At 41.6% G+C, this 13220-nt stretch overlaps 2 protein-coding genes and 1 long non-coding RNA gene across 4 annotated transcripts; all 3 read right to left on the minus strand.

The window, feature by feature from the left end:
* Positions 1-2177: 2177 nt before the first annotated feature.
* On the minus strand, positions 2178-6721 carry LOC135350361 (uncharacterized). Its single transcript, XM_064549123.1, has 10 exons — positions 6505-6721; positions 5994-6400; positions 4456-4526; positions 4253-4315; positions 3888-4012; positions 3744-3840; positions 3528-3680; positions 3270-3451; positions 3051-3216; positions 2178-2792 (listed from the first exon to the last, which is right to left on the minus strand). Exons 1-10 carry the CDS (start codon positions 6600-6602, stop codon positions 2601-2603), a joined length of 1554 nt encoding a protein of 517 aa, XP_064405193.1. The 5' UTR covers positions 6603-6721; the 3' UTR covers positions 2178-2600.
* An 85-nt stretch (positions 6722-6806) lies between these two features.
* LOC135350370 (uncharacterized) lies at positions 6807-7888 on the minus strand. The gene is made up of 2 exons (XR_010399126.1): positions 7469-7888; positions 6807-7408 (listed from the first exon to the last, which is right to left on the minus strand). It is a non-coding gene; the product is annotated as an uncharacterized LOC135350370 (long non-coding RNA).
* Positions 7889-10482: 2594 nt separating this feature from the next.
* Positions 10483-12325, minus strand: LOC135350364 (putative divalent cation/proton antiporter TMEM165). Of its 2 annotated transcripts, XM_064549138.1 has the most exons (7): positions 12111-12325; positions 11953-12059; positions 11740-11900; positions 11292-11523; positions 10995-11177; positions 10803-10908; positions 10483-10740 (listed from the first exon to the last, which is right to left on the minus strand). In XM_064549138.1, the coding sequence occupies exons 1-7, from the start codon at positions 12202-12204 to the stop codon at positions 10664-10666; spliced, it is 960 nt and encodes a 319-aa protein (XP_064405208.1). In that variant the 5' UTR covers positions 12205-12325; the 3' UTR covers positions 10483-10663. The 2 variants fall into 2 exon arrangements, with proteins under 2 accessions (XP_064405208.1, XP_064405207.1); XM_064549137.1 differs by having other exon boundaries at positions 11953-12325.
* Positions 12326-13220: the final 895 nt, after the last annotated feature.

Raw genomic sequence — 13220 nt, forward strand, 5'->3', positions numbered from 1 at the left:
AAGGTTAAGTGCTTTGCGCCTCCTCTGGGTCTTTCTCAGAGTCTTTCTCAATTAAGAGCGGCCTGGAATCGAGGCTACCACACACATCTAAGATAATTATAATTAGAAAATGCTTGTAGTAATACTGCAATCTGATAGGTCACTGAGAGGTCCATTATTTCACTTATGGACCTGAGGTCTTCTAAGTAGGTCTATTATACTGATTATGCCTACAGGCAAGATGATGTCAAGATTAACATGTATGGAACATGGCAATATCACACAGTTTATGTTGAAGTCATAGTAACGATGATACAGTGCATCATTAAAAATTAATTTTTTTTTAAGTTTTGCGTTCTGCAGTGCCGCTTTGCAGCTTTTATCTCTCTCTTGCAGCTACAATAGCTAGTGCTCTAGTGCAGAGCTAACTACTATGACAATAGCAACTTTTTATTTGCAATGCGTGATTCTCAAGAAACAGAAACTGCCTTCATCAATGTGAGTTTTTTTTATGTAGACTAGCCAGAGCAAAGCTTTAACGTTGCTTGAGGCTTGTAGAAACTCTTGGTTTCAGAGTCTTCTTTGTGTTAATATAGCCTAGCTTGCTTAGCACTATTCTAAACCAGTTATAGGCCTCGTCAACGGTCACTATGGAGTTTTGAGACCCTCAGGCCCTTAGTAGCACCCTCGCTACGCTCGAGATGCTACAGCCTCGGGCCTTCAGGTCTCAAAACCCCATAGAGACCTTGGACTCAGTCTATAACTATTATTTATTTACTGATTCAGTCCGTATCCTAGGTGATGTCCAGTAATTATATTATATAATTACTTCCCCCAGGCACTATTCTTATAATCTACTTCCCCAGCAGATTTGAATTGCATCTTGACAAAATTTGGTACATGCAAGCAATAAAATTCAAAAATGTTGTGTAAGCTTGACAGTATTGAACTGAGCTAGCTGAATCTTGTAGTTAAATTCTTGCTCTGTGCTTTCTTAGTAGTCAAGGCTGTGACTCAGAAGTAGAGCATTACAAGCATACTGTGGTGTTGTTGACAATAACAGACTAGTTCAGAGCTACAGTATAGTACAGCTAGCTAGCTAGCTACATGTATATGTACAAACCTCAGCAAAGTGCAGCTGCATTTAGTGGTGGGCGGGTCTGGTCAAAGTTTATGCATGGCTTCCAGCTAGCTGAACCTAGCTAGTTAGCTAGCTCATGTAGCTCCACAGTAGTACTGCTAGTTCTGTGCCTGTAACTGTTCTAACTGCATAATTCTGAGGCTGTGAGAGCAAGTTTGACTGTCTCCACTGATGTTCAAATGACTGTTTTGCTGTTTTTGCAGTAAATAAATCAGTTGTTGACTGGTTGCCTAGTAATTATGGTTTATAAACAACCTCAGCCTCGGGCTGTGCCCTCGGCATTGGTTGGTTATAAGCCATAATTACTAGTCAACCAGTCAATAACTATAACTTATAGCCCTTTCCTTGCCATTCGTGAAATCTGGAACAGGAGCGTCTTTAGGTCGATCAATTAGTGTGGATCCGGCCTCACCACGCCTCCAAGTCATTCTATTAGTCTAGATCCGGCTAGCAATTCTAGCTGGGACTCCCAGTTCTAGCTCCTTTTGTTTAGCGTGTCAGAGACTGGGAGAAGATGATTGGCACTCCCTGGCTCCTTTGGATGTACAGCTGTCCAGATCCCTAGAACATACCCTCCATTCTGACGAGTTATCAGTGCATAGGGTGCTTACTAGATTCTTGCCAGCCAGTACAGTTCAAGCTACACACAGCACCGCTCAACTATTCTCTACCCCATTATCTAGCTAAATCTGGTCCAACTAGACAGCAGACACAGCTAGTTAATTCAGTAAAGCCAGGGGTAGCCCTACTTCTACGGTTGTTCAGTACCCACGGTAACAATTCCTCTGGGCTGGGCTAACTAGTTGAGCCACGCCTCCCAATTCTCAAGGCTAGGTACATGTCTCTGTCTAGCTGCTTCTTCAGCTTCTTGCTCAGTTTTGTGGCTTAGAGAAAGGCCAGCTACTCAGGGGGAAGAGTCCAGATGAAAGTCTGGCAGCCAGGTGACGTCCAAACGGTCAGTTATTCTTTCCACCAACTTTTTAATCTAGTCTAGTCCTGCTTGCACTGCTACTACTACTGCTGCCTACTGCTGCTACTCTTCCTAGCTAGTCAAAGGTTTCTTTTTTTTTTTTTTTTTTTTTTATAACTACATATGCACAAAGAGACATCAAAGCTTACATCAAAGGACACAGATTTTTAGCCTACTTGACTGATAAGGCGGTTACCTAGACTACAGTTTGTTTGTCAGGGAGGAGCTCACATACAACTTCATCTAATTCATCATAACGATTCCTTACCCATTGTTGTAATTTCTACAACAGATTGCCAAGGAAAGAGATAATCTCGCACTAGCCTCGATCCCAGCCCATCTCACTAGTCAATTGAGAGCGGCCTGGATTCGAGGCTAGTCTCGCACCAGCCCCAATTAAAATGGGATAATTAATGACCTTTTGACCCTGGACTTTCTGATAATTAGGCTAATTATAATACTTAATAATTACAATGTTGACAATTGTCAATACATTACTAGGAACAATAACTATACACTATATTGTTCTCTTCTTCTCCCAGAGGTCAAGGGGTTTTTCACGATATGCCAATACTCCAGAATGTTAAGCATCACTCCTCTGTTGAATGGGTTCTTGTACTTCCCATCCATTGTCTTGAAATGCCGGTACCGGGTGTAGTTTACTTCCTCATTTATAGTCAGGTTGGTCAGCATGAGCTTGAACTGGGAGTGTGAGTATTATGCATGCATCAGTCAACTTATCTCGCAAATAATGGCATTGCTCTACCTAGTCTTAGTGCAGACTGAGTTAACAATCATACACATGTTCTGTGAATACAATAATGATGGTGTAATAAACATTGACAACCTGATTACAATACACAAACCCAAGTAAGATCCCTAATACTGTAGACTTCTGAGCCACAGAACTAGATATACTTATGTATGTAAGCACACAATACGTATAGTTGTACTGCTCACATTGTAGTACAGCATGTACGCTCCACTGAAGGAGAATAAAATGAAGAGTAATATAGCCACAATCATGAGTACATCCAGACCAGTTATCTTCACTACGTAGTAATTAAAATAGGCTCCAAACAGTCCGTTCACAAAGAGAACCCAGAGAAAGAAAGTAAATTGGATTCTGAAATAGAAGGTCGTGTATACCCATTAGTTTTTGTAACCGAAAAAATGTACCTGTTTTTGACACCAACACAGTTGTTGAGCCACCGGCAATGGTGGTCAAATTCCTCCACACAGCGGTTACAGTCTCTGCAGTGCTTTGCCCTCACAGGACGAACCGTCTTGCATGTATGACAAATGTTATATATCGGGTTGTTGATGTCATTGAAATCACCCCATAAAGATGGGTTGCCAATCTATGCAAGGACATGTAAACATTCAAACATTATTATATAGCTAACACATAACCAGAGGGATGTAATTTCAACTTACAAGTTTAACAGCTTCCTCATACGTACTCCTGTTTGTTTTGATAACCCCTGGATCGGAAAACTTCGCCCAAGGAAACATTACCCACAGTAACACACTAAAGATCCAATAACCAATATGCATATTGTAATGGTCGGCCAATGTTGGAGGGACAACCTGCACAGAATTCACAAAAGAGCTTATTACTGTTATAGTACGAACAGTTTACTGAATCCTTACCCTCAGAAAGTAAATGGGATATGTCCAAAAGAAGAATATCACCACAAAGAACAAAGACGAGCTCCTATTCTTGCCTCCGGGCCCAAACACCAGAGTCCTACATGTTGTTCACAGTATACGATTGCAATTGTATATTATCTATACCTCCAATCACAAAAGTTGGATGAGTCCTTGTTGTCTAGGTACTTTAGGACTATACGATGCCTCCTGCCCTCAGCAAGCTGTCTAGGTGTTTTGTTATTTCTATCCAATTCGTCAATCAATGCTCCCTATCATGTGAACAATGATGATAAATACCATTAACATAAATGTAAGTGCTGGCATCAGACATCCAAGGAAGATTTAGCTATCACCAACACTTGCGTGTCTATAGTTGGAAACTGCGAATTTTGGAATGCATCATCACATGTCAACACATCTACTGTGTGCAAAACAGCTATTTATAGCAGCAATTACTGATAACACTTCATTGTGGTATGCTAAGTAAGCAATGAATTTTATTTACTTACATGCTCCAGCAACATTTCACAGCACTGAACATCTCCTTTCAGACAGGCGGAATGAAGAGGAGTCTGCACAAAAGATTTTCTTTTATGCCTATAAACAACTGATTCTGAAACGTTAATCCCTGTAATAGTTGGGAAAATGATCCAGCAAACACTGATTGTGTGTTCGCAGCTACACCCCTACATGGAAATGAGTATGTATATACCTGTCCAAATGCATCCTTCTCCTTTGCACTCAGTCCAGCTGCTAGTAGTAAGTACGCAGCCTCTGGATGACCTACATGTACACAATGACAGTCAATACTGCTTATAATGAAGTGGAGGCGTCAAAGCTACATAACATGACATAAAGCTACTATATTTATGCCTCGGTGCGCATGCGCAAGCGAGGTATACGGTAGTGTGTTTGTGTGTGTGTCTGTGTAGACTGCTAACAGCTGCTAAAGGATAAATCGAATGCAAGTAAGAGTTTCTATAGGCTTCTAGTCATGTTTACTTGGATTTTGATTTGTGGATTTGCAAAATAATGCTTCGTTCTTGATAGTTTTGCTTACTTGGAATGCCATTGCAGCCTTTTCAGAAGAGTGCGTAGCAAAACTTGTCCATGGAGTGTTGCTACTCTACTTAGTAGTTAGTTCTGCACTAGAACGCTAGCTATTGGTAGCTGCAACAGTGAGAAGAGAGCTGCAAGGCTCTACTGATGCAGCCATTAATCTTAGGCTCTAACTTTTGGCATCGATCGTTTTGAACAACAATCATAGTCGATCATTACCCACTCTTTGAGTTCTGGATTCTGCCTGCATGCAGCAAAATTAATCGATGCAAAAATGTTCATCAAATATTCATGATATAATGTGTGTATAAACGTTTTAGTTATGTAGCTTTGGCACCTCCACCGAGGCATCAGCACCAGCGGTGCTTTCATATAGCAATAACTTTTATACACACATTATAATTATCGTGATTATCAGTTAGAGAACCTACTAGTGCCCTGATTCACTCTCCCCCTCCCCTTGGCTCAAACAGAGCATTTCCACCCACAACAATTGTAAAATGGAGGCTCACAACACAATTCCCAAGGGACCCTAAACAACAATTTAAAAAAAACAATGCTTTGGTTCCAGCCTAGCCTCGGTCCCAGGTCGATTTATAACGGAAAGAGCCTGGTATTTATTGCATGGGTGATAGTGCGCACATGTATTTAATATCCAGAATCAGGGCAATCCCTATTCTCCTTTTTTTTTTTATCTATGATTCTATATGTTCAGCAGCGAGCTCCTATAGCATTGGTCAAGAAGGCTTTCACACTCTCATCTACCTCTATGATGGTCGTATGGTCGGGATGTCTGAGCTTGGTTCCATAGAGGCTATGGCAAGTCTGTGGTGCTTCCAACTGCTGCTTGTGAAGACAACTCGACCATACGACCACCGTAGATAGCCTCTTCTGGCTTCAGACTAGTGTGCAAGCCTTCTAGACAAACGTAATAGATGGCATAAGCCACAGCTTCATGAAAATCAGTCACAGAGGTTAATGTAAACGGACTAGTTTATGCACTGAAGGTTCGCAGTACGATTACCCATAATTATTCTGGGTAAGTTGAAGTGCACACGCATCACCCCTGCAATAGGTACAGGTCCTCTTTTCTACCTAGAGAAAAGTAGGGCCGGGAACAAGGCTAGTTACAGCCCATCTTTGAAAATGATGTTTGTTTTGATGATTAGCTCCCAAAAATTGAACACTCACCTTTGAAAGCTGCCCAATGAAGAGCACTGTCACCATTTATGTCAAGCAGGAATTTGTTGGCTCCTTTTTGTAGTAGGTAGCTGATACACAGCGACTGACCATACTGAGCTGAGATGATAAGTGGACTGCATCCATTTGCATCTAACGAATCGATGGGAACACCCCTCTCCAGGAACAGATCAAGGGTAACAGCATGACCATGCACACACGCCCAGTGAATAGGTTTTGGCCCATATTCATTTCTACTTTGCTCGTTAATGGGGCATCCACGATCAAGTAAGAACTCTAGCACATTGTTTGCTCCTCCAAGAGCTGCCCAATGCACAAAGGTGTGCCCCTCAGGATCTCTCTGCTGCAGAAACTGGTTTCCTTCCCGCTCCACTATTTCACGAACCTTGTTTAAATTGCTGTGACGTAGGAAAATAACATAGCCAAGGTCTTTCATTTTTTGAACCAGCATTGCCTACACAATCTGTCCAGACAAAAAGCTTTTATAATTTATAAGCCTCACCCATATTTGCAAGCGTTGATAAAGGTGGTGACAACGCTCTCATCTGAGACTGGTTCAATCTCCACTTCACTGTCGTCTTCGAAGTCACTGTAAGACATACTGACTCTGCTGACTCATTTGTAATTGTACAGTACAGAATGTAGGAGGAACCGAAGAACCTCTGACCCGGGACCCAAAGGAGGTGCAGCTCAGGCTTTGATTGTTTGATAGCCTCGATTCCAGGCCACTATTGAAGGGGCTGGAGTCGAGGCTATGTATGATTGAGCAATAATTATCCACCCATGCCCCGCCCACGTCGTATGTTTTTGCTGAGAGTAAAGGCTAATTCCTTTATATCGTAAACTTATACACAAGTGCAGTTTCATACATGTACAAAAAATAATTTATAAATAAATTTATCACACTAATTGTGAGGTTCCAGTTAGTTACAGCCGATGAGGCCACATTCGGCACTCATTTAATAGGTCTACAGGAGATCTTATGAAGCATCCCGAGTGCGAGCGTGCTCCCCTGATGTAGCGAATTGAAGATCTCAACCAGGAGAAGGTGAGGCGACATCTCAGCCAGTATATGGTTCTATTATAAGGATCGTCTCTCTTGGAAGCCAGGAGACAGACTAGGCGCTTATAAAAAGTAATTGCCTCAGTTCCGAGTCCACCTGTTGCCGAGAAAACCAGGGGTGTGAACGAGGCATGCTCTACCTCCCTGACTCTTTGTTTATAGGCGTTCTTCTTCAGTCTTTTGTATTTCCGATAGCATTGAAGCGGTGAGATTAGTGTTTCTGTTTGAGCGAGCATGTGGGTTGAACACTCTCACGCCACAGAAGGTTCTTTCATGCCTACCTCCCCAGAATCCGCTCATGGCGACGTCTAGTTTTGCCCCATCTTGTGATGGCGGAGGCTCCCTGATAAAGAAAGAAGATAAATCGTTTAAAGAATTTCACTAATTAGAGCCAGAGTCCAACCTCCTCTGAACTAGAGCCAAGGTTAATCGTGTCCTCCCTATATAGCCCTCCCTCTAGTACGGCACCAGAGGAGGTCGGACATCACTTGAACTTTCACTAATTATGACCTTTTAATGACATTCGATATTCCAGGCCAAATTGCTTTTCGTTTTTGCTGACTCAGCAGTAGCTCTGCTAGCTCTATTTAGCCGCCCTCTAAAAGTTGGGCGGCCTAATCACGAGTCTATGTTATAGAGGGCGACTGATTCACGAGACAATACTTCTGCACTGTTTCTGTCGCTAAATCTGTTGACAGCTAGTTGTGTTTGGTGTCTATTTAATATAGTTACTGGACCTAACCCTATCAGCACATAATAGCCATACTAGCTAGATCCGCCTAGATCCAGTCATGTTCTACTGCTGAGTCAGCAAAAACGAAAAGCAATTTGGCCTGGAATGTCATTAAAAGGTCATAATTAGTGAAAGTTCAAGTGATGTCCGACTTCCTCTGGTGGTACGGCACACTCCCCAGAGCCCAGAGCGAAGGGAGTGGTTTCCAGTCTAAGTGTTTCGTGTATCTATGGTTAAAGTTTTTGGGACACTTATTGTCGTTTGCACTGCACTGTCGTCTGTCGTCATTCAATGGCTTGGAGGCAAGCCCTCAGTATAAATCTGAAGGAGGTTCGTTTGCATCTATGCCAGACATCAAAGAGCAGTCATGGAGTGAGGTGAATTTACGGGCTGTTTGTTGATGCTTATTAATTGGAGAACGTATAATAGCATAGATTGAAAAGGAAGGGGATTGGAAACGACCAGGCCACCCTGTGTCAACAGGTGAAACACTCCGCGTTATGATTTCGCGCTCGCTGAATGCTTTAGTTTTTACCGTACTCAGGTTGTATTTCAACTGTTTCTAGCTCTCCTATCCACTATCAATCACTCAGAAGCTGGGAGGTACTCTAGAGAAGTAAGTTTACACCACTGACAAGCTCTAAGTCCCTTGTCTTTACTCTGTTTTTACTTTTTGTTGAGTTTAGCTGCTAAAGCCGAAACAGCAAAGGACATTGCTTGACTTGGTTATTATGTATCTAAGTGCTATATAGGATGGTTTCATGCTATAGATAAGCTGTACTGTTCATAAACGTTTGCAGTATAGTCCTTCAAACTGCTTTAGTATACTTTTAGAGACACCACGGGCCTTGACCTCTCACGACTTCATAGTAAGAGCTATTCCTTCTTGTATAGCATTTATTTGTTTAGTGATAGTGGCTGCGTTGCTTAGTCTACCTTTTAGAGCTAGATTCTCTTTGCTTTTTAGAATAATCAACATTAAAAGTGAACAATTTCACCATTTCTATGTACAACACATTGTACTTGTATGGCAGCAAGACAGGTAATGAGCATGCTGACTATAAATATAATCCTTTGTAGTTTTAGCCACACCCTATAATGGGGAGTGTTTCATGCAAACATTTTTGTTTTTCCAATCCCTTCCTTTTCAATCTATGATAATAGGAGGCACTAAATTTTCGCGGATTGCCCAAACTAGGATTAGAGGTTCAGATGACCATACCCCTACAGTAGAGGTTTCAATACCGGATGTACCGTAATTGATGTAATTACAGCGCCACTCTGAAATTCGAAATATTCATTTCTGATACATAGTCTCGCAAAATTCTGGCGCTGTAATTACGGTAATCCAATTTTCGAAGCACCGGCTAAAAGTTCATGTTTCTGGGTCCATCTCGAAAACCTCGAAAATAACCACCTATGTATAAGGTACTTCTCTTTCTCAGGGAGTTCATTGAAAAGTACTATGTTGATCTGAAACACCAGAACCCAAAGTTCCCTTTTCTGGTACGCGAGTGCAGTGGAGTTGAGCCCAAATTATACGGCAGATTCGGTATGATACACTATATCCATGTACATAAATATGCATTATCAAACAAGAATCACATGACATAGGATATGCATTTCATTGGCTCTGGCCACATTCCGCTAGAGCACACGAAAATGCTGCAAGAGTCTCCAGACCTAATCCTAGCTCTCTAGACTTTGCCCCCCGAGCTATTAGGTCTGGCCCCCCAGACTAGACAGAAGCCTATAGAAACTCTTACTTACACTTGATTCAGCCTTGAGCAGCTGTAGCAGTCTACACACACGCACACACACACATACACGCACGCACGCACACGCACACACACACACACACTACCGTATACCTCGCATGCACATGCGCACCGAGGCATAATTAAATATGGAGTGCCGTTTGTGTTAAAATCCAAAAAGAGTTGATGTTATGAGATAGAGTCAGTCGACGTTATAAAAGAGTTAGGTCGATGTTTTAAAAAGGAGCCGATTTTATAAGGGGTGGCCATTCGTGTCAAAATTACTATTCTAAAATCGGTCGATGTTTACACAGTCTACCTTGTTATTATTACCTTAAAACAGTACAGCGCAGTTGGTATAGCAGTTGGAGTCGACGTTATAAAAGGGTCGACGTTACAAAAGAGTCTATGTTATTTCTAGTAAGTCGACCTTTATTCAATTTAACAGTAAACTGGAGAGTCGAGTGTAGGCTAGGAGGAGTGGGGCTGCACAGGGCAGGCTAACCTTAGTAAGCCTAAGGTCACTTCATTGGGTTTCTCCAGTCTGTTCTGTGCAGCACCCCTCGGCTCCAGCTCTCTATACTCTCCAGTTTACCGTTAAATTGTAAAGGTCGACTTACTACAAAACACAGGATAGGCCTACTCTAGGTAAACATCGACTCTTCCATAACATTGGCTTTTTTTTAAAACATTAACTCTTTTATAACGTCGACTCCATTTTCACTCTTTTTGGATTTTGACACAAATGCCACCCCATAATTAAACCCTCACATGTTTGTGCCAATACAAGTAATTCTTCATGAACCCTCTTCCTGAATTCGTATAATTATAGATATACTTTGCTGTTGATATGTTTTATCATCTTCATTTCAGAATATGGCCAAGAAAGATGTGTTCTTCTGGCAGACAAAAACTCTGAGCAGGTCCTTGAGTTACTTAAATCATTAGTACAAACTGGGGAGAAGTAGCTAAGCTACAGTACATGTAACTGTTTATCTCAGTCCATTGTTGGAGCTACAAGAAACATAATAATTTATTATAGTCATAAATAATTGTTGCAGAGAATAATTACGATCATTTTTAATGCATGCTGACTATTGAATCAATTCTATTCGGTTGCTGTTGGATCGTGAAAGAATGCTGTCAGTGCAAACACTAGGAACACAACTCCTCCAATTATAGTCACTGCAAACAAGGTTGATTTTGGTAAACAAAGGTTGACACACATTTTAAATACTACACAGTACCTGTTCTGACTGATATCCGCTGTGCTACAATCTTCCCACCAATAACAGCAAGTGCAGTACACAAGGCATGACCCATAGTGCCACCTATTGTTACTCCTATTGGGTCCTGGGGAGGTTAAGACTGGCTGTTCACAATGTATAACAATCAGGCACACTTTTATACAGACAACTAATTGTACAAAGAGAACAAACCTCTCTAGCCCCTAGAACAATGGTTGTGAGTTGAGACCTGTCACCCCACTCTGCGAGGAAGGTGAGGGTGAATGCCTGAACGAATATTGGGGACACAAAAGGTCTCAACAGACGCAATCTTCTTCTTAAAGGTGGAACAGTGGTCAGACCTTGCTCTGTATCTGTGAGACCCGGTTGTGACAGCTGTGAAGGCAAAGTAACATACAAGTGTGTACATGTTCATCCACTTCATTATTAATTATATTACATACAGCTCTCTGCCAGTCCGATAAAACCAAAAACCAAGAGACAACTAACTGTTTCATCTCTCTTTCTGAGCTCTTCCGAAACTTCTTCAAATTCCTCCTGACCCTCATCTGGGCTCATATTGTATCCTTCATACAACATTTTCACCCCAAACAGTGCCAGAAGCGCAGTACACGTGTAAAATGTGACTGATCGTGGAACGATCAGTGTTGCATAACCAAGGCACACAGAAAGGAATGTCATTAGACCTAGTGCGGACAATGCTCCACAGAATACCAGCAGTCTAGAAAAGAAGGACACAATAGTCTACATTCAATCCACTTGGAGAGGTGGGCACATGTAAAAAGACTGTAAATGTACGCCTCACACAATGAATGTTATTTACAGCAAAGGCATTGTGAATATACGTTACTATCAATAAAAGAAACAGTAGAAAAGACGTATAACAAGGCTAACATTTATAGTCCGTAGTGAACAGAGATATAGATAGAATGCTTACCTAGAGTGCTTCATGGCCATAATAGCAGCAATAAAGAAAGTCTTGTCTCCAATTTCAGACACAATTATTACAGAAATCGAGGCCAAGAACGCATGCACAAAACTCAGCCCCTCTGTCACCTGGTCTTTGCTGTCCTCTATTTTATCCGCTGGTATAATATCCTTGGAAAAAAGGATGGATAATCAGGGATTTTATGAACACATGATAATGTACCTTTATAACATGGACTCCATCTTGTGGCTCCAAATCGAGGTCATCTGGTAATCGCTCCGCACCAGCCTTTAATTCTACTTGTTCTTCAACAGTATCTAGGCCTACATCTTTAAGATCTATAAAAGGCAAGTCCCTTTCCTGTCTCTTCAGTGGCTCACCTTGAGCTAGCTTCTGCTCCTCACAATTGATACTCACAGAAAACAGCCAAAAAATAGAAATACAGATGAGCAATTTGAACTGCTGCCCAGGCATAACTAACTAACTATAAAAGAGATAGAATAGGACCGGGCACAGTGCTAGTGCAGTACAGTACAGTACCTTACTTTTACATCAAAAATAATAGCAAACCTAGTTGGGCGTGGCCCGACTTCAGAGCTGGGCGTAGCCTATCATATCCCACATTAAAAAAAAAAAAAAAAAAAAAAATCATATCCCACATAGTGGGTTGGGTTGGGCACCGCCCAACTTGGCTAGGACACTCGACTCAGCGTAAACATGTCTCTGAGGATTGTTTTTAGAATTAGAAGTCTTTGCCATTCCAAGGCCAAGGAGAGCAAGCAGTGTGTTTGGAGAAATCTTCAAACGAGAGAAACAAGAGGAAGCAGCTTGCCAGTTCTAAAAAATGCTTGGAAATATGAGGGAGGGACTTGGAGATCTAGTTGGGCCTCTGCTGGTGCTTGTACTACTGGTTTTGCAGTCCTTGGATGGTATCTTTTCGACAAAAGAGAAAGGTCATTAAGGAGTGTGCACACACTTCAAGCTGCTGAGGATGAGGCAAAAGTGAGGAAAGTTTCTCTAAGGGAAAGAAGGTACAAAGATTTCTCTTCGGTGATGTACCACGGAGAGCCATACATGACTGGCAGGGATTTCCTAGAGGCTATTACCAAACAAGCCCCTAGATGTGAGTGTTGTTGTTAGTTTAGTTAGTTTGAGCACAATTTCCAAACTACTTTCATTCTTATTTTCTTTTTCACTCTATGTACGTGTTGTGTGTAGCATTTGAGCCTGTGTTTGTGGATGAAAAGACATTGAATAAGATCGTACAGGGGGCTCCATCTCGTTCCAAAGGCTCTCAACACCTCTTCAGAGACATGTGGAATGATGGTTGGTCTTATCTAGTCAGTGTAACAGTTGTACTTGGTTTTACTAACATTTTTTGCCTCAACTTGCAGCTATTCTTACGTATGCTGATTATCTATTTCTGTTGACAGCTCTTGTCAGTAAGTGTGCGTGTTTGCAGTGTGACTGAATTTAGTTTATCTCCACAG

This window comes from Halichondria panicea, chromosome 16, assembly GCF_963675165.1.
Source record: "Halichondria panicea chromosome 16, odHalPani1.1, whole genome shotgun sequence".
Classification (NCBI taxonomy): domain Eukaryota; kingdom Metazoa; phylum Porifera; class Demospongiae; order Suberitida; family Halichondriidae; genus Halichondria; species Halichondria panicea.